The 22181-nt window shown below is 39.4% G+C and overlaps 1 protein-coding gene across 1 annotated transcript in view; it reads left to right on the top strand.

The window, feature by feature from the left end:
* The window catches only part of MCF2L2 (MCF.2 cell line derived transforming sequence-like 2), a 155098-nt gene that overhangs the window by 47510 nt on the left and 85407 nt on the right, over positions 1–22181 (top strand). Inside the window, exons 7-15 of the mRNA XM_086618729.1 lie at positions 59–208; positions 1227–1351; positions 3206–3320; positions 3992–4111; positions 5386–5577; positions 6363–6554; positions 6956–7133; positions 16678–16781; positions 20133–20221. Coding sequence (XP_086474855.1) covers positions 59–208; positions 1227–1351; positions 3206–3320; positions 3992–4111; positions 5386–5577; positions 6363–6554; positions 6956–7133; positions 16678–16781; positions 20133–20221 — 1265 coding nt within the window. The remainder of the gene's footprint in view (positions 1–58; positions 209–1226; positions 1352–3205; positions 3321–3991; positions 4112–5385; positions 5578–6362; positions 6555–6955; positions 7134–16677; positions 16782–20132; positions 20222–22181) is intronic.

Here is a 22181-nt window from a genome sequence, read left to right on the forward strand (position 1 = left end):
TTGTTAAAGGGCTAAGGATGAATAACCAGTCTGTGACTTTATGCTCTTGCTTTTCCAGGCTATTGAAAACTTTGCAATGACAGTAAAAACAACAGCACAGATGCTCCAAACCTTTGGAACAGACCTAGCAGAGACTGAACTTCCTAACGATGTGCAGTGCACAGAGGAGCTCCTCTCTGCACACACTGACCACCATAGCAAGCTGAAGGTGAATTTTGGCTCATAACAGCTTCATCAGCATAATGTATGATTTTTGATTTAACAAAATTTTCTGCCATCATTTGGGAGTCCATTGTCTGGAAACTACTGAAGAGGAGAGAAACCTGGGTTCAGGAGGTCGATTTGGTTCAACTATGTACAGCTTCAGGAATGACAGAACATTCTACTGTATGAGAGGGTGTGATGGGATCCTATCTGGAATAGCATGGGCTCCTGATGAAGAGTTCATCAGAAAGGGTGAACTCACACTGGAGCAGATGTAGAGAACATCTATGAGGATACTCCAGGAATAGATGGAATGATCTAACTAGATGACGACTGTTGGTTTGGTTTTTTTTTTAAAAAAAACAGATTGGGGCAAGCTTAGCTTTGCAGAGTAAAGCTCAGAAGAAAATATTACTGCTGTCAACAAACAACTTAGGTTAAACACAAGAGAAAAAGTACTACTTAAGCTTTATTAGCACGAGAACAAGTTTTATGCAAGAAGCGTGCAGTGCTGTGGGGACTCCTCAGCTGACTTGTTAATGTTTGAGCCTCATTGTCCTCTTCATTACACATCTTTCACGCTGGGAAGACACTTTCTTCTGTGGATGACTCCTGGATAGCTGACGCACTGTGGCTCACCAGGTCACACATTCCATGTGTGACATTCCAGTAAGAAGTGCAATGTCTTGGCACAGTCTCTCAGCTCACTGAACGATCAGCAGCACACATTCAATTTGTGGTAGAATAATTTATTCCGCAAGTTGCCTGGTCAGAAATGCAATCTGCTCAGAAGTTACATACTATTCCTTTGCTCAGAAATGTATCTACTATTCAAAGTGAATAGATTTAGTCTCTGCATTTCTAGAAAAACATAATCTTTGGTAAGCATTAATATTTTGTTCCAAGTATTCAATACCTGTGGGAGAATCCTCCTTTAGCACTACTATGTTGTCCATCTAAGAAATGTGAGTGTTGTTAGAATAAGTACATACAATTCATTTGGCTTGCTTTTTTTCCCTCAGGATGAGCTAAAACTAGCTGTGAAGCAGGGGGCCACCCTGCTGACATGCATTAGGGAGCCAGTCACCCGAAGCGCCAACAGCAAACTCAGTCCAGATGAACTGGAAAATGTGGCAACAGTAGAAAGGTCAGTGAAGCTACATTACCTTGTGCAAGCTGCTAATTTATTCCTAAGAAATGAAAGTGTAATTTAAATGATTTAAATATGCGGGTTATAAATTCCCATTGGTTCAGCTCTTCAGGATTTATTGGGCAAGTAACTCAGCGAAGGGAATAGCTTGAGGAAGTTTCTTGATTAAACTGTCAAGGCAAGTTCAAACAAGTCCTGAATTTCTTGGTATGTATTGGTTGGACCGCTAACTACCTGGCTGAAGATTTAATGTGGAACTTACTTTCCCCATAACATATGCATTCTCCAAACTTCCATGCCTGGTTAGAAGGTGGCATCTGAATCCATGTCAGATGAGAGTGTTATGTGCTTGTGCATGTCTGTGGAAACTCTGGGGGAGGAACAGATGAAGATGACGCTCTGAAACATACCCTTTCACAGTTGCATAGAGAGCGCGAGCAAAATCTCTATTCCTTCCTACAATGCTAGTTTTTACCATAAAGCTTTTAGTCACTGTGTAGAAGTTTCTGTTGTGCCATGTGATGCAGCGAAAAGAGAAACGTCATGCTAGTGTGTCTACATTCACTGGGAACAAAGCTGCCAAAAGCAAAGCTGAGCTAATATTTTTCACTGAATACTTTAAAATCCTTTAAACAGTCATCCCAAAGGAAACTGCAAATTCATCTTGAATTCAGCAAATTGCTTTGATTAAAAACATGTTTTTCAGGAATAGATTGAAAACAGAACTTTGTTTTTGAGAGCAATAGGAGGGAGCTATTGGTGTTTGCCCCAAAAACTTGTTGATTCCAGCACTCACTGGGCTTGGAGATCAGGCCAGGTCCCCTGCCTGCCAAAAGAGAGCCCATCTGTTGAAATATAGAATATTCAGAGAAAACTTTCTTTTCAGATTTTTTCTAATTAAACTGTTCTACTTTGTCATATAATTAATAGATCATTGAGACACTGTGCTTTAAAAGTTCTTTACAATAATAATTGCATCTTACACAATCTGCATTAGCCTGGGGTGAATTGCCTTTGAAGAATCGGGTGGAAGCTAGAGAGAGACAGCCGCCTTTGGCTGCCAGTGCATGGAACAGCTCTGTGTCCCTGTTGCAGGTCAGGAGGCAGGCCTGTAACTGCCACAGTGGGTCCATGTAGTTGTCACTCATCAGTCACGCTCCTGCCTGTCCCACTGCAAATTTCATTCTGTTTTGCTTAAGGGAAGGTTGACACAGAGCCTTCTTACATAGAAACATAGAATAGTTTAGGTTGGAAAAGACCTTAAAGATCATCAAGTCCAACTGTTAACCCAGCACTGCCAAGTCCACCACTAAACCACGTCCCTAAGCACCATATCTACACATCTTTCAAATACCTTCAGGGATAGTGACTGAACCACTTCCCTGCACAGCCTGTTCCAATGCTTGAGAACCCTTTCGATAAGAAATTTTTCTTGATATTCAATCTAAACCTCTCCTGGCACAACTTGAGGCCATTTCCTCTTGTCCTATCACTTGTTACTTGGGAGAAGAAACCAACACCCACTTCGCTACAACCTCCTTTCAGGTATTGCAGAGTGCAGTAAGGTCTCCTCTGAGCCTCTTCTTCGCCAGGCTAAACAACCCCAGTTCCCTCAGCCATTCCTCGTAAGTCTCAGGCTCTAGACCCTTCACCAGCTTCACTGCTCCTCTTTGGACACGCTCCAGCACCTCAGTGTCTTTCTTGTAGTGAGGGGCCCAAATCTGAACACAGTGTTCAAGGTGTAGGCTCCCCACCATCTCCCTACTCTGCTTTCTGCCATCAATTGGTGTAACTTAAAAGGAATTAACTATAGGAAATAACTAAGTTCTTCTGATTCTAATTTCTTAACAGGTTGTTGGCTCAGTTGGATGAAACAGAAAAGGCTTTTGATCAATTTTGGACCAAGCATCACTTAAAACTAGAACAATGCCTGCAGCTGCGACACTTTGAACATAATTTTAGAGAGGTATTTCATTTGTTCATTCTGTCTAGCCTTCTCTGGTAAATAAGGTCAAATTTTACCCATACTTAGAGTATACTGGCAATCCAAAAAGGAGGCTGGGAGAGAAGCCCTTCATTATTAAATAAGAAATGGATATTCAAAAATTAAGTTCTTGACAGCTATCAGATATCTTACGATATTTGAATAAGGCACAGTGAGGAAAGTGCCAGCCTGTTAGGCCAAAGTGTGAAACGCTAACTTCTTGATAAATCATTTTGCATTTATGTGTGGTGTTACCAAATATCACTTCTTCTGTGATGGTAAGTTTCCAATCCCACCAGAGTCAATGGAATACAGTTCAGAAAGCCCAACTGTCAGCCCAGAGGCTGGAGTAATACAGATTCCGGAGTAATATAGACTCTGGAGTTACAGGTCTTCAGAATTGTGTGGGCCTAAATAAATAGTGAGAAGCAGGGCAACTCTTCGAAGAATAGTTGTTTATTGCTTTATTCCTTGGCTTTTCCATTTTGGAATGAGCTGAAAGACTAAACTTGAGATACAAGTTCTTCTAAAAGATATAGGTGGATGTTTAGAAGCCATAAGTTCACTACAATTTTATGAGTATCTTGTGATGGGGTTTTGGGTGAGTTTTTTGTTTTGTTTTATGTTGGTTTTTTTTTGTTGGTGTTTTTTAGGTAAAACTGGCATTGGATAATCTCATGGAAGCACAAGCAGGTTTCGCTGACATTGGAGACAGTGTGACTCGAGTGGAGCACCTTCTAAGGGAACAGAAACAACTGGAGGAGAAAGGACAGGTTTGCACTCAATATAGTATTATAGTTGCTATAGACAAGATCTTCTAGACACTTCTCTGTCACTGTCCTTATGTCACACTTACTCTCTTCTCATGAGTCATTATGTTAAATGGCAAAACTCAGATCCTCATTTCCAGAAGACAGGGTTGTTCTGACCCAGTAGTTCCAGTTCGTTACTGGGAAAGCTAGAATCCAGTTCAAAAATCAGTATGTCAAACCAGGAAAGGTTAGGCCCATCTTTGGTATCTGAAAAGCTCAGCATACTTAACAGGTTCCCTTGGCCAGATACCTTTAAAGACCATTCTATTCAGACTCACAGCAGTTTGAGGAACACGCATGCCTTCCAATAAACACCTTTCTTTTCCAGACTTTTGAACTTTGTAATTCTGTCAGCTGGACAGCTGTGGTATGCATCACAGTTAGTATTACTAGAAAGCATTGAACAAATGAGTAAGTTGAATCAGAGGAGGATGCATATGAGCAAATGGAAAAGGTGATGATCATCTTTTTTAAGAATAGGATTAAGATTTAGAAATATTGTGATCTTTGCACAGTTCTTCTGCAGAAGACTAAAGGAATAAAAGTTAGAGTAACATGTATTTCCTTTCATTGTCCACATCACATAAGGCATTGTTATGTGCTCTGTTCCTGTTAGCTACCTCTAATTTCATTCTATTGTGACTCAGCTTATGAATTGTACCCAGTCAGTAGGATCTGAAGTTTTCCAAAATATATCTTGATATCAAAAATAAACTAAAGCATTGTAAACCTGGCAATTAGTGAGTGAAAAAAATATAGTTGTTTTCATTATTGGGAACTTTGCAGGGAAAAAACCTTGTATAATGAATGTCCCCATTATGTGAGAAAAAGACATACACTCACAGAATCACAGTTATCACAGAATGATTGATGGAAGAGATATCTGAAGATCATCTTGTTCAACGCCCCTGCTCAAGCAGGGCCACATAGAGCAGGTTTCCCAGGAGGGCACATTGCCCAGATGACTGTTTAATATTTTCAAAGAGGGAAACTCCAAAGCCTCTGTGAGCAACCTGTTCCAGTGCTTGGTTACCCTCACAGTAAAAAAGTGTTTCCTGGTGTTCAGATGGAACCTCTTGTGTTTCAATATACTCACTGACAATTAATTTGGTCTTCAGTGTGAACAGAAAGTAAGACATATCAGCTAGATTAATATCCCAAATCTTTACTTCTAGGCTACAGCAGGAATTACGTTTCAAGATCTAACTTCAGATTTTTTCTTGTTAATTTCACAGGAGCCTTTGGAGAAGGCCCAGTCTCTAGCTCTCCATGGAGAACAGCTCATACAAAACAACCATTATGCAGTTGACTCCATTAGACCAAAGTGTGTTGAACTCAGGCGTATTTGTGATGACTTTACCAATGAGACCAAGAAAAAGTATGATATTTTGGGAAAGTCTCTTGAGCTGCATAAGCAGTTAGATAAGGTGAGTGAACCTTCTCAGATAACAGCCCTGGTTAGTTTCTACTGAAAACGAATGTTTTTATAAGCTTTTATTCCTTTTTTCTCCATTTCATTCAGAAACTGTTACTATAAAAATTGAAACAGTAGCTTCCCATAATTACGGTCTTAAAATGATGAAAAGTAGGATATAAAATCAAGAAAAAAAAAAAGAGCTGGGCCTAAATTTGAAACAAGAACCAAATGTATTCCAAAAATGAACAGTTTACTGCTTGTTCAGTTGTTTTCACTTTCTATGATCTAATGAGAATAGCAAGCTAAATGCTTTGAGAATGTCAGCATGCTATTCCAGCCTAATCTGAAGCAGGAATTACCAAAATTTTACAGTAAAAACTTGCTTTGGAGTATTTTTAACTGAGTTTTATAAGCCTAAGAAGTTTGGGGGAGTTTTTATAAGGTTCAAGATTAGTTTTGGTTTTGGATAATTGTGTGACTGAATACCGAAACGAAGTAGTAGAGCTGACAGATTCGATTTGCAGCAACCACAGTAACACTTCTCCTCTTTGCTCAGAATATTATTATTTTACGTGTTACTGGACCACCTAGCCCATGGTTGCAGAATTTAGCTTGCTATTTTTCTACATATCTAGATGGGGTGACCTGTGGCCTGGAACTGAGTGTTACCAAGTAACGTTCATTCCCTTTAGTGACATGTTAGGCCAAATCTCTATTTCATGGAATAAAAGCAACTGTTCACAATATGGGCTGTCAGCGATGGTGGAGTCCTTGTCGTCCCATTTTTCTTTAAAGGCAAGCCAATGGTGCGAAGCTGGAATCTACCTCTTAGCTTCCCAAGCTGTGGACAAGTGCCAATCACAAGAGGGAGCTGAAACTGCACTCGTTGAAATTGAGAAGTTCCTGGTAACAGCTAAGGAACACCAGCTCTCTAACCCGAAGGAGTTCTACAATCAGTTTGACATGATCCTCACCCCTGAAATAAAGGTAAAACCCCTCAGATGTGCATGCACTTACTTAGAATTTCAAAATTAACAATTGCCTTGTACATGAGAGCGTACTGGGCTATATATTTGAGTCTGCTCAAATATGCCTCTTTCCCTACACCAAAAGGGCACAAAGGTGAACACTTGGGGCAATAAGTTTTACTCAGGTGAGCAGACATGGAAGACGTGATTTTCTTCGCAATAGTGCTAGAAAGACTGCATGAGACACCATGTCCTACTAAGGGAAATGGAGATGTGTGTGGAGTGCATGGGCTGAGTTGCATTGAATTGCAGTGCAGTATGATCTGCAGCTCCAATCTGAGTCTGGGTAACACAAGTCCTTTCCTAACTTGCTCAGTCCAGCACTGACAACCATCTGTTGTTTGCCTTTTGTTTGCCTAGGCCAATGCCCAAAGAATTCTACAAAAACTAGAAGATGTACAAGAAATGTTTGACAAGAGGCAAGTAAGTCTGAAGAAGCTGGCAGCCAAACAGACTCGACCAGTACAACCTGTTGCCCCACATCCTGAATCTTCCCCAAAGCGAGCATCACCAAAGATTACCAGACCAGCAGGAGTAGGTAGGCCACAAACACCTGCTTTCAGATACACACCAATGATTTGTCTACATGGTCATGTTTAATTTTTGTTATCAGAATGAAAACTTGCATTTGATGTTCAGCGTCAGCCTCCTAGGCCTACCTGTTAAAAATCAATGTGAAATATCTGTCACTGCAAACGTATAAACAAGGGTGACTAAAAAAAAAGGGTCACAATCCCTCAAGTTTTGATTAGATGTTTGCAAAGGTTAAGAATTCATTAATGACACTGACTTATTTGTGCAAATTTTGTTTTTTCTCTCTGCATAACTTTATTCACTTTCTAGTGTCATCCTCTAACAACTATGAAAGTTGAACATTGCTTCTGTTTGGAATTTACTGAAAGTTTCTGATTTGAGGTTAGCATCTGCCTTTAACCAAGAGAGCTATTATCTGCCAAAAAGCACATGGGTGAAGCTGATTTGAAACAGTGCATCTTGGCGACCAGCTACCCTGTACTTCGTGGCAGGAGGGGGTTGTCTCTTTTCAGCAGAGATGGTTATGAGAAACTAAAAAATGGAACCTTAGGGCTTTTTAAAAGAGAAACCTTTAGCAAAAAGCCTTGAAAAAACCTAATTTGCATGAAGAGCATGCAATAAACTTTGTTTTCTCAACAGGCAGATTAGGAGGGCCAGTAGCCTAACCATTTTGCTTTCTACACATACTATCACAGGGTCAAACAAATGTCACTGTTGTTCTCCGCTGCTCTCCAACACTCATCTTTTCTTACCAAGGAAGGTCATCTTCTTCCAGATACTAAGCCAGTTTGACATCTGTACTTTTTTCCCCCCAACCATGCTAGCTGTGTTCTTAACATACAGTTGCTACCTCAAGTTTCAGCTTCACTATTTGCTTAAGGCAAGCTGAGACCACAATGCCTTTAAAAACGTTCTGCTCCGCTACCCACACATCTTCCAGCAATGTGTTCCCCTCTTGCACTGTTTTTGGCAGTCAATTAGCTGTATGAGTTGTCATTTATCTTGAAAACTCAATGAACTGACTGCAAAAATGTAGTAGTTAATTTTCCATTGCATGAGTTAGAAAAATATAAGGAGCTCTGGAGATCATATAGCCCAATCACCTTCTCAAAGTAGCTCTAGCTTTAAAGCTGATCAGGTTGTTCACTGCATGGCCAGTAGTGCTGAAGCAAAAGAAGTTGCAGAAAAATGGGGTTATGGGGCCAGCAGTTCAGAGCCAGTAAGTCCTTGTTGGTGGTAATACAGTTTTAGAATGGCTTTCACCTATTGTGAAACTGCATCTTCAGGCTAAAGGGTAGTCTTAGCGTTTCTGCTTATGCATGCAGTCTCTGTATTTGTGTTTCTTGAACTTCTTTCTTGTCATTTTAGAGCACTTGCAGGTTTTTTAATTAAACTTTTGGTATAGACAGAACCTTAAAAATAGTATACAGTATGTAAATGACAATGCTTTAAGTTTTGATTCTTGTTCATACAGCCAATCCAATATTATCAGCTCTTTCATAGAAATCATGAGATGCTCCCTTGCTCTGACCCTTGCATTGCAGTTCAGTGTTACACAGCACAGTACAGGACAACTGTGTGACAAGGATTAGCCTCTGATGTCCTGTTGCAAATTAACAGGTAGATGAAATTTATTTCAAAATACTATTCCAGTTGTTCTCTGAAGAGATGCAAACTGCAACCCAGTCCTGTTCAGACATTGATGAGTAGACTCTAGCATCTCATTCAGATTCTCTGCACCTGAAGATGACTGACTTAGAGTACCCCTGTACAAAGAAACAGGAGTCCCTGACTATCCACAGCTTATCCTGGGGCTCAAAACCAGTTACTTCAACTGCAGTGAACAGTACATGTGTATTGACATGTACTGTGTGATGCCACCCTTTGGGTATTATCCAATTGTCCACTACAAAGAGTTATACTTCTAATTTCTTGAGTGCCCTTTCCCTCAGAATGCCAAAGCACTTGGCAAGTACTGGTAAGTATTTTAACCACTTTTTTTGAGAAAGAGAACTGAAGCACGGATAAACTGAGTGATTCACCAAGGGGTTTCACAGTCTGACTCTAAAACATGGCTGAGAATAGAAACAGGGACACCGAGTCCTATTCCAGGCCTTGAAAATGAGGCTGTGAAATTCTATTCTTCTTGAAGCTACCCTCTTTTGGACTTTCCTCTGTGCCCTTTCCTCACATGCACAGGATCAATGCAGAATCAGCATTTATTTATGGGGAGAATTTATTGAGCACCATCTTGGAAAAATGAAAGAGCACCTTCTTGAAACAGATATTATAACTCACTGTTATGTTAGCCAGGGCATACCTGAATATTTCTAAAAGCTTGCAAAACAGAATATGGCAACAGGAAAATAGCATGTTCCTAGGCTGTGTAAATACAAAGGCAGGCAAAGGCAATAAAATGTGGTAAACAGAAATAGAAGACCAGAAAGAAAGGCTTTTGTCCCCAGGCAGCAGATGTAACAATATCACAGCAGCATGCAATAGTTGTCTGTGAAAGGAAAAAAAGTTGCATGTGTTCCAGAATAGATTTTGGTTTGGTTTGGTTTTACTTGCTGACTCTGCATTTCCCTAACAAGGAGTGGTAGGGAAAATTCAATGCACTTCAGGGTGCTAATGGAAAAAACTTAACAGATGCGAAGGCTCAGGCATGAAATACTCCAATATTGTAACTGTGGGACTCTTCATTTCACATGGACATATACATAGTGGCATACGGGCAGAGGTGATACCATGTATGAGAGAAAGGGCAGATTTCTACCAGGGAAATGACTGTGACAGTTTCTTACATCTGTGTCCTTATGGTCTCTGGTGACTCTTGGCAAAATCTTAGCTTAGTGAAGATCCTGAAAGGCAGCTCAGAGCTGCACTGTAAACTCACCCTCACCCAGGGCTTTTCTGTGGGTCTGGAAATTCTGAAGCAAAATTTTAAATTCATCCCCATTTTTGCTTGAAGTTTTTGGTTTCACAAATGAACTTGTAAATTTTGCAGGGACAGACCTGTTCAACATCGAAAAACTAGTACTGGAATTATGATGCTCAAAAGTCTATGCCAGCTGGACTTAGTGCATGTTTTAGCTGTGGGAATCTGCTTAAATGTTATTTACGGATCAACCCAGAAAAGGTAGAAAACCCTCTGCTGACCCTTTTATAATAAATGCCTTGAAAATATTTAAGTAGTATATATGACACCTTATTTAAAGGAGAACTCTGTATACTCCCAGTGGAAGCTGCTCGAATACTGCTAATGGCTAAACTTGTCCCTGTATGTGTTGGGACAAAAGAAGTGGCACTTGATGGGGAAATTCCTTTGCTCTAGTCACTTCTGAGGGCATAATTTTTGATAATTTGACTACATATTTGTGGACATTTCTGTACAAAGCTCCTTAGCTGGAGTGAATTGGGGTAGGTCCACAAACTCAAACCATGCAGGCTACTATTGCCTATAGGCTGTCAGGCACAGTGGGATAAGCCACAGAGCTGTAAAGGACAATGCAAGCTATTAGAGATGACTGTAGTTAGCATTTCTCTATTTTCATTTGCTTGTAATTCTCCCAAACTCTAACTCTTTGAAAGGAAACCTTCCCAAAGGCTATCTTCCTCAGCCTGACACTTTCTTGGAATATTCATTAAAAAATGGTTTGGCCATCTCAGTGAACAAGGCTAGGAAAATTGTCTTGTTTTAGTTACCTTTGTGGTGAGAACTGGAACATGGCAGTACAAAATAGTTCTGTCCCTTTCTGGTGTCCAGATTTGACAGAATTATAAGCACTTGGGAAAAAAAAAATCTCAGTTCATACACGTTCATTTTGTATGAACTTGCTACAGTTCGGCTCCTATCGTCTCCTTTCCTCTGTTGTCAGCAAAAATCTTTGGGACCCAGAGACAAAATATGTTTCTTATCCCCTGCACTGCTTGTTTCCTTACAGTGTGATCTTGCAGCAGCTTAAGCCCTTCTTAATGCAGGGCTGTGACAGTCTCCCTTCCTCCTCTTCTCTTTGCCCAGCACAGCAGTGTGTTTGTGGCTCTGCTTTCCCTCATTACTTATGGCCACGTAACTAGTAGGAACAAAGGAGGGAACTGAAAACTGTCACTGTGGGGATTTTTTTTTGTTTGGTTTTGGCTAGTTGAGCTTCTGATCATCCAGTTCCATGAACATCAGTGCTGACAAAAAAGGAGACAGAAGTGTGTGGCCAGAGGTTGGGAGGAAAGGGAGGACAGTACCAGACCCAGTTCAGATGGGTTTCAACTATTCTGGAGTCAGCCTTGAAACTGTGACTACTTACTGCTGCTTTTACTCCTGCTGACGCAGGAAAGAGAAGCTGGTGCGGTAGGTGCCAAGGTTTCAACCCTGATAAAAACCCATGGGGTGTTAATGTGATTCAACGTCGTGTGATTTTGGGGGGTTTGTTTTTAATAACTTGTGCAACTACATAAGGAAGTCTACATGGAAAGAACAGTGGAAGATTGAAACCAGAGTATCTGGCAGGACACGTGCCCTTGAACAAGTGAAGTGGCATATAATACTCAGTAACCTGAAAATTCAGTTCTAAAAATGTCAAGTTGGTCTCCCAAAGTAGTGTATTCTCTTTTGATCTTTATCTATGGAACTTGGAGACCTCACCGTGGTTGATAACAGCCTGTTACTTCTGAGAAGTGTTGTGAAAACAGCTCAGCAAATATTTACGAAGCACTTGAATTGTAAAAACAACTATTAGAAAAAAGACAATTATTTTCAGAGCAGAGGTTGAAATAGCATATGGATAGTAAGGCTCTGGGCCCCTGCTGAGAAATACAGATAAATCAAAAGAGTGAATAGCTGCTCATGAATTAAGTGGTTTTGATTCCATGCGCTGAATGAGGCAAGGATTCTTAGAGGGGGTGGATCAAGGTGCCTTAGCAGCAAAGGGGCAAAATTAGGGTTGCACATGTAGCTTTGCTCTGGCATCTCCTGTCTTCTAAATGCTATAAAATAGTCACCTAGGGATTTCTTTGTGTGCAACATAAATGTGAAATACAGGAGCAAAGATAGCAAAATTTCTGTGAGCTCATTAAGCAAATGACATGTTTAACAGCACATTGCACATACAAAATCCATGACTCACCCTACAAACATCTTAGAAGGCCAACTTGGAACATGAAATTCGAATGCGGGAACACAGCTGGAGCCTTTTTTTTCAGTTCTTTAAATAAGAAAATTTAAGCTAGTTCCATCGCAGTTAAATGTGTAGGACTGCTCATTGGATCCATTCCAGCATTCCTCAGAGTCACTATTGCATAACACTCACTAACTAATAACATCTGGATAGAGGATAAAAGAAGAATGTCTTGCAAGAGTCTGGGGACGTGCGCAGGAGAAGTGAGGCTGCAGAGAGATTAGATGACTCTGAAGACATGGTGCATGTGATTTTCATTAATGGTTTTGGGAAACCACCAGTTTCTATAGTTCAAGATATTTCTACCTATAAACGAAGTAGAGAAAAGGAAAAGACGCTTTCAATTTTGCAGCTGTAGAGCTGCTATCACACTTGGGGAAGTCTGAGGAAACCAAGTAGTGTATGTCGTTGCGGAATAATGTTCTACACGCAAGGGCCTCTTTCTGTGCTTCTTATATGGGCAGATTTTCAGGGGGCTCGACAGCAATTTTGCTAGAGCAAAGAAGTACAGATTATGTTGCCTAAGAATGAGAAAGACTTTCTGTATTAAGTTATTAAATGATAAACCTTAGATGCTCTGATGTTTCTTTAGCTGCCTAAACGTGCTGTTTTGTCATCCCCAGCATTAAAAACCACTATTAAGTCATTAATTATCTTCAAAGTCATGTTCTGGTGGGACAGCATGAGCTGCAAGCCCCAATAAACAGTCTGGCAGACTAGTCATATCCATGCATGTTCTTGCCAAAGGGCTTTGATTCTGCTGTAGGTGATACGAGAGAATGCACAAACTCTCCCACAGAACAGATGGGGAAGCCTGTGGTTTGGAAATTCACACAAGACCTGAACATAAAGCATCGTCCTTAGTTGAGGGGGACTCTGAATGTCTTACGAGCGTTGGGTGTGTGTCATAACCCTTGACTACAGAGTCTGTGTCTCTCACTAGCTAATGAGTTACATCATCTACTCTAGCAGGAGCAAAATTGAGGCCAGTTACCCACATGGACTAATCCTGCTGTCTCTGAGCACCTGGGAGCTGCACACAGTTCTGTTTGTGCCTCACTGTGTGATGCAGCCTCGCTGTGAGAGATGAACTCCTGAGAGATGGTGCCTGTACCCTGCCATGCAGAAGCAGGGTGGGGAAATGGGTGAAACCACAACTTTTGCTCAAAAGCAGCACAGCAAGTTGTCTTCACTGAATTTATTTCAGTCCTGGAAGGGAGAGACTGCAAAGCAACATTGAGCATATGAGTCTATGCCCTTTCCTAGTAGCTTTAGGAGCAGTAAAGCTCACGTCTACCACTTGCTGTAGGCTAGGTAATTCTATATTTATCATGCAACCTGTTCATAAAAAACCTAGTAAGCAGTACTAAAGTCCCATAGGAGAAGCACAGTGGTGCTCCAGGTGAATGTAAGTGATAGACCCAAACCCTGCTTTAGTGTTAATATCCTTGCAATAAAGTTTACGTCTGCATACAATGCCCTTTAACAATATTTGCTTTAAAAGCAGTATCAAGCAATTTAAAATATTAATGTATCCAAAATGAAATCTTCATTACTCGTTATCCAGGGAAGTACTGTGAAAAAATAGGATGAAAACAACCTTGAAACCACGCAGATCTTACATTGCCTCTAGATAGCTATAGTTTTCCTTTGTTCCTGTGCCTTTGCCAGAAATATACTGGAGCAATTTGCTCGATCAAGGATCATCTGCACTTGGGCTTTCTGTGAATGTGTTGTCTTTCACTTGATCTGTCCAGTACTCTTTCCTGAATCACCTGGAGCTGTCTGGGTTTGAAAGTGGTGATCCACACATCAAAGCCAGAACTGATTTCCCCATTTTCTGCTGCCTGCTTTCGGCCAGGATTTTCATACCAGTATCATCCATCCCTTCAAACTAGAAAGTTTTTTGATTAATGCAAACAACTTGGTATTGCTGCTTATGCTGTTCTGAGCAAAAGTTCTCATGCTTCCTAAAGTTATTTCCTTCCATTCCTTTTAATAACACATCTAGTCGATATGAAACTTGAGAATTAGCTTTGTAGAGCAAGCCAATGGACTGAACTCAGGTTTAGATAGGATAACTGGACATGGGCAGCATATCTGAGGTATTCAGGAGTGCCTGGTAAGTGTGTGGGGAAGAGCAGAAAACATGTCTTGGTTTTCCTTAATTGAATCAGGATTTTTGTGATCAAGTCTTAGGTATTTTTTTTTCTAATGCTGATTTTTCAAGGTATAAATAGGACATAGTTGGAAGAAGTTCCAGGAGAGAATATTGTTCAATGTGATAGATAACATCACAGCCTGTATCTTGTCAAGGTCATGGTAGATGTAGAAAAGAGTGAATTTTCTGATTCTCGTAACCACTTTACTCAGGGATTCAAGGGGAAAAATACAAAATAGTTGATGAAGGTTGGTATTCTGGTTCTGCCAAGGGTAGAAATCATCCTCCCTGCAAATTAGAAAGGTATGAAGAACTTTTGACGATAAGGACAAATAGCTTATATTTGCTGCATCTTGCTTCCCCTCCTCCTTGTTTTCAAAATGTCAGTACAGCACTTTTTGGGTGAAAAAACAATACCTTTGAGAGAATAATTACTACCTCATGGAAAGCTTTCTTTGGGAGGGGAAAAAGGCATCTGTTGAAAGCAGTGCTCAAAATCAAACAAATCGCCTGCTGTATATTCTGCAAGAGAGTGAGGGAAGAACCAAACAGAGTCGACATTTGCATTTCAGTGCAGTCCTGGGAACCACAAGAATCTTCTACCGGTTGATTACAGCTGCTGGCGGCTGCCAGATTGTTCTGTTCCATTGAAGAAACTTTCTAATGTGGACTCATTGTGAGGAAGTAATAGGCATGAAATGGACAATGCCAAGTCCTGGTGTCATTCAGCATGGGATAAAACCAGGACGATTTAGGAAAGAGCTGGAGAGAAGCTGCTTTAATTAATTCTCTTCCCAGCTGCATGATAAGGCAGTTGAAAAGATACAGGGTAGAAGAAATGTCAGCTTCGGTTATTATTGTCTACGAAACTGATATGTTGTCTTTTAACTGCATATAATTTGAGGTGTTGCTATGCACTTTTTTCGCCTTTTTTTTTTTTAAAAACTACATTAAAAGAAGAATTTAATGACAAGGGCATTTGAAAATTTGTTAATGTGTTTCTTTTAAAAAAAAGTGCTCAGTCCTCTCTTACATGAATCTTTTGATACTATGTCCTCCTCATTCAAAGATGTCTGCATCTTTTTTATTGCATCCCTCCGCTTTTTCCAGAGAAGAAGTGTTATTCGTGACGACCAATACTCTCAACGCCTCCAACCATTAACTTGGTGAAACCATCTTAAAAAGAATGTTGCTCGATGCATTTAAAAACACTACTGTTTATTTTTGGAAAAGTTCTTGTTAAATTTGAAAGTTTTCCCAAAACAAAACTGAAAAGACTTACTCTCAGAATTGCAACAATTTTATTCTTTGTTACCTGACCCAGATTCTTTCAACATTTCATCTGGTATTTGTATTTGTTTTTACCATGACATGCATGGCCGCCTATATCAATTCAGCAACTAAGAAAAAGGAGAGCACAGTTTGCCTTGTACTTATATAACATGCACTGTGAACTTGTTATCAATTTAAAACAAAGATACAAACTGTATAAGAGGAATTATTTTCTACTCAAGCCAAATGTACGATTCCCCTTTTCATAGTTCCTTCTAAACCCTTTTTTTTGACAGCAGTCTCAGTATGTGGTTACGTTGTTAAGGATGATTTTCTAGTAGCATTAGGCTATTCACTGTCAACTGTGGTTTAAAGAACCTGCAACGCCCAACAAACCTGACACAACGGAGCATATTCTGAATAAATTCCTTGAATTCACTGTCACTACATACATGGTCACAGTGACTTGTTGAACATCTGTATGATTACTCTTTTGAGACCTGTTCATGTGACAAAACCTTACAGGGAACAATCCTTTATCATCTGACACTAGCAAACCACTACCAGAACCAAAATTTCCTTTCGTTGGGAACCCACACAAGTAACAACACCTCAGCTGAAAAACTATGCAAGTGAAAATTACCCAACTGTTGATACAGCTGGCTAACACTTTATCTATACTACCTTAAAGATGGTTACCAGGGAGGAAGCCAAACCAAAGTAGTCATTACAGTGTGGAGCTGTAGGTGCCAATTTGAGACATAGCAGGGCACCAAACAACGTAGCCCATCCCTTATGCCAGCTAGTCCTTCACAAGTTCTCTAAGCCAGGTCTCAGTCACCACCACTGATATGACAGGATCTTTGCTCATTGCTTTTATTAGGAAGTAGGATTTCAACTTCTGTTGAAATTTTCTAATGTTACTTTCTTTTTGACTCCTTCAGCTACCAACAGGAGGTCCACAGAAATGTCCTGCCCTCCAAAGACCATTTCTGAAGTAGAGCTATCAAAAAAGAAAAACATTAAGAAGACTAAAGGTGGAATTAAGGTAGGAGTATCTGTGTTTTGGGGACATCCCATATTGTGAGAGAACTCAAAATGATATAAATATAGGTTTAGGTATTTATACTTGGAATTAAAAAAATTGAACATTTACAAGTTAATTCTCTGCTAAACTTTTTACACTTCATGTTGAAAGTTACTCAGATGACAGCATTAAAAAAGATTTATGTTCATGTACATGGAAAACCAAGTTACTAAAGTAAAAATCACTTTCAAAGGATGAAAGGGGCAATGTGGAGAGAGTGTCCAACAATAATAAATTAAAGTGCATCCAAAGTGCCTGTCACTCCATATAGCATATGAACTATTTTATTTCTAAAACTGGAATTGTATTCCACCTCCTCTGAAGCTAAGATTTTCAGGGTTTTACAAAGTTATGTATTTTTCCTTATTTAAGTATTTTCAAAGGGTAGTTTCTACGCAAAGGAGGAAAGACTAGACAGTTAATACTTAGAAATAAACCAACCAACCAATCAGTGAAAAACTCCACTGTTACCTGTTGCTGCATGGACAATTAAGGTTCAGGAAAATGTATTTTGCTTTAGTGTCTCTACGATGAGATCTGCTGCATTATTGTTTCTGCAGCAACATCATGTTTAGGACTCTCTGGACATGCTTATCCTTTCCCTGTTCCTAAGCCTGACAGCATTTAAGAGCCCTGGCCTTAGACCAGAGAGTGTTTTGTTTGAGCTGTAGACACTGGCTGGGATAACAAGCTACCAAAAGAGCTGTCTGGCCCTCCTTGACTATTTTAAGACTCGAAACGGAAGGATCCAGAAGCTTCATTCATCTGCAATTCTCGTAACTAAGATGAACTGCAGATGCATCCTGAAACCTTACATTTGCCCAAGCTAGCTGAAACAGCCGCTTTCAGAGACCAGACTTCTTTTTGTCCTGTCAAATTCAAGTAATGCCTCATGTATGTTATTTAAAATGTTTGGCTTTAGACCATATAAATACACCTGTAAGAAACAGGAGTACCATTCAGAATGGTCTGTGCACAAATGTTATGTAACTTTGCCAATATTCCCTTTAGTTAAATGTTTACCAAAACTAAGACAAATCAAATAACACGCAGTGCCATTCACTCACAACCTTTTAAATAGTAACGTCCCTTTGCTGTAGTTTTCTCACATCTTCACTGCATTAAGAGTCATATTATTAGCTCTGTAGGGCAGCATATCACTAGAATGGTAAAAAATGCAATTTAAGGTATGTTTTGAGAAATAAAAAAAAAATAAGAGAAGGCCCTGAACCTGTTAAGGGAAATAATACAACTAATATTCAAAAAGAATAGCAAAAGAAGTTGGGTAGTGTGGGAGGGAGGTATGATCTTGATTTGGCTGCCTCATGAAAGCATGATAAAACCAGTAAGTAGCCTTTTTCACACTGTTCAGCAGTTTGGGGGCAGAAGAAGAGGAAGGGAATAAGCTTTGTCAGTACATCTGTGGGGAAAAGAAATACCCCAACCTAAAATAGGATACACACCAGGGAAAGGAGATGACACACTTGCCTGTGCAGCTGCAGTTGTTAACTTTTTCATAGATCATTAGTTATTTTAAAGGTGAGCTCTGTATGACAGCATATCCAATAACAGAAATCCCATTTTACGATAAAAGTTCTCAGAATGTTTTCCGGTTTAGTCTACTATCATTGAAGTTATTCTTAAAATATGCATTTTGGACTTTCTGATTTTTAATGAGTGATTCACAGAATGAAACTCATACATTAGCACTTCTTACACCAGTAACAGCCACACATGGATGTGCTACTTTGGCCTAAATATCAAAAAAAACCCCAGTTTAATCCTGTTAGTGAAGAAATTTCACACAGATCAGAACAAGCTGTTTTGGGGTTTTGTTTGGGTTTTTTTCTTGGGGATGGGAACATTTAGGGGCAAGAAGAGGAGAAATGGTGTTACCCTGAGGCACAAGAAAGGCTAAAAATGTATAAAGTGTCTACCTGGCACAATTCTATTATTTAACTTTTGATATAATGCCACCTACTTCAACCCAACTGTTCTGTTAGCTATACTGCTGACTTGCTCATACATTTCACCTTTATGTCCCTAAAGCTGAAAAGCAAAACTTAAATTCAGTCCATTTTCTGAAATGGCCAAAACAGCCTACAACTTCAGCAGCAAGCACAGAATAAACTCTAGTTATCAGCAGGAACATACAGCTGGTCTCACCTTTGCCTCTGAAATCACAGAAAGTGACTTTGGAATTAAGTCTTATTCTCATCAGTAATGCAGGTAATCAGCTGCATTCCTCCCACACAGGTATATGCAATAACATGGTACAGGCTTTATAAAAACACACATTCATTTTTAAATCTACTTTCCAAGAGTATTGTGCAAATTATGCCCCTCCCATTGTTGCTATAAAATTTTCGTTTGTATTTTATTTGTTCTGACAATAGTTCAGGTGAGGATTGTTTATTAATGGAGTCCATCATCACCAACTACCTAAATAATTTAGCTATATAGAACTTAAGCCAGGCTACTGCTTTTCCCCCTGCCCCGAGTCAGCCCTTAAAAATGAAAATGCTCAGGAACTTGAAGACTCTCTACTGGAGTTAGATACTGGCTTGTGCAAACTCATCAGCTGAGTCTTTTACTGAATCTGAAGAGATTACCTCTGAGTAAGCCCAAGTAGCACTTGGAACTTCTAAAGCTGCAAGCAAAAGGAAGAAAAGCTTGCTTAAAACTTGCCTGGAGCACACTTGAGATGATCCAACTCTGCAAGACTGGACAAGGAAGTAGGTTAATGCTTCTCCAAATACCACGTAAGAAGCTCCAGTCCATTTCAGCATGGGACAGCCCTTGCACGTGTACACTGTGCTCGGTATCTGAGGGTACGCGCTGTCTTACGTGACACTGCTGCTAGTACAAAGGCGCTTCTCAGAGGCGCAAGACAGATTCCCCGGACTTCTCCATACGGCACTGTACAAAGAACTTTGAAAACGTGAAGTCTTTGGGTTGGCTTCAGGCAGGAAACAAACAAACAAACCAACAAGTATTTTAGAGTCTGAGGAACAGACTGTTAGGCCTGTAATCATCTACAGCAGGAGATAATTCACCCTCTATGGCAGAAGAACATAAAGACTTTGCCTGGAGTCAGGAATGCCTCCCATGCCAATACTGAGCAAGGAAATAGAGACAGGAGGTATTCTTGATTTACAGCCTGCACATCTAGAATTCAACTATTTTAACTTGTCCAGTGACTACCAAAGACTAGGTAGGATCTGGGGTTTATTCTTTTAGAGAGTTATAGATCTCTCAATAAAAGCATCAGCAATTAAGTATTTTCATTTATAATGCGTCCTTTTTATTCAGATTGAAGTGATGCATGAAGCTAGTCAAGGAGGATCTAGCAGAGTGCTGGTGATGAGTGAAAGTGATGAGAACTTGTCAACGAGGAGGAGGTAAGGCTGCACAGTTATTTTTTTGTTCTTAAAATGCAAATAACTGCATTTGTAGTTGCATTTATAGTACATTCTCTGTGACTTCTTTGAAGTTCACTAAGATTAATAAAAAGTTACATATAATCACATCACTGAAATGCTTATAGCCATGCATTTACACACAGCCTATCAGCTACAAAGGCAAACAAGGTTTATCTTTTGTTTTAGGTTAGAGGCTTGGGTTTTTTCTTCTTAGAAGCGTTAACTACATGACATGAGAAAACAAGTCATTAGAAGAAGCTTTGCGTGTATTTACAAAAAAGCAGCATTAAAGATCATCTTATCGTGTTCAGGATATTCATAGTTGACTATACGCCTCTGAGAAGCTTCTGGTTTTTTTTAAATGGAAGCAGTAATCTTTTCTCCTTTTCTGCAAAGTCTTGAGGAAGAGATTGTTAATGATGTATTCTAAACCACCAAATACTTAGTTCATTTAGTTTACAAAAAGTACCAAGCAAACCCAGTTTAACTTATTTGAACTACACTGTTTCTAGGCCAAAGAGTGCAAATAAAAAAAACCAACACCCACCCACAACAAAAGCCACCTACAACAAGCCAAGCCCAACAATCCTCACTGACTTAATTTCCTTTGTTTTCTTCTTCAGTGTGATTTAGATAATTACACTTCATTTATGCCTCTATCTCACACAGGTATACACTGAAGTTACTTGATGCACAAGACTACAGTTCTAAGAACACTAGCTTGATACATTATGCTAGACAAACTGGAGACACATACAAAAATGCAACTTAACTATTATCTGAATTTAATTATACCCTACTAAAGTACTATGACTGGTCTCCAAACCATCAGCTAGTTTTCAAAAGTTGCAAAATGTGATCTGAAACAGAGCTTATTTAGATACACATCTCCTAAGGAATGATTGCCTAAAGAGAACATACAAATTTTGAGTTAATATTAACAGGTTAAGCATCTAATATCTGGCAGTTTTACACAACTTTAGATCTAGAAGCTTGGTAAACAAATTTCTGAGCTGTCTCCTTTCTTGGGAACACTAATTTTGCCTTCTGCTTCACAAAAGTTTTGGTTCAAGGTAGGAGAGAAAGGAAGCAGGGGGAGAAGGGAAAACCATCTCAAGACCTCTCATAAGGGAACTCAGAATAGCATTTAAAAGCATCAGAGCTGAGACTGTCAGTTACAAAGAATGCAACAAGAGATTTACCTTTGTTTTGTTGTTTTTTTTTAAAAGAAATAAGTCTGTTTATTCAAAACAATTTTTACAAAACAATTGTCTTTGTGGTACAGAGCAAAGTTTAAGAATAAATACTGAATACTGTGTATAAAAATTAGTACTATCAAAGGAAAACTGATGCAAACCAACAAACAGGTAAAAACAATTTTAGCATTAAATATGCTGTGCAACAATGTCAAACTCTTAATGAGGAGTGACCATTCAGGCTGATACAGTTTTATTTGCAGAAGTAAAACGTGACAGCCCTGCATTGGAGCACCAAGACTATTGTTAAAAAAGTTCCAGATAAAGGTGTACAAATATTAAGTCAGTGTTTAGAACCAGAAAAGAAGTTTTCTAGCCTCTCCACTTTTTGAAAGGAGTGCCTTCATGTCTTCCTTTTTATTCAACAAGCAACTTCTTTTCACTGCAGCAAAAGAAATGCATACTACAAACATCAAGGCCCTTTTAAGATTAAGAAACAATCCAAACAAAACTCAAACCAGCTGTAAAACAAAGTATTTCAATGGTTAAAAGTGACTTTCAGATAACACCAAACAACATTTAAGCAGTGTTTTAGATGTTAGCTAGGTCATTACCCCAGAGAAGTTTAAGCTACTTAAAATTACTTTACCTTTGCTTGTATGAGTGAAAACAATAAATCCCAACACAGTTATGCTGGAAAAAATTCTAGTCTTAATAGTACATGTTGATTGCATACTGTGTAT

This window comes from Tauraco erythrolophus, chromosome 11 (assembly GCF_009769465.1).
Source record: "Tauraco erythrolophus isolate bTauEry1 chromosome 11, bTauEry1.pri, whole genome shotgun sequence".
In the NCBI taxonomy this organism is placed as follows: domain Eukaryota; kingdom Metazoa; phylum Chordata; class Aves; order Musophagiformes; family Musophagidae; genus Tauraco; species Tauraco erythrolophus.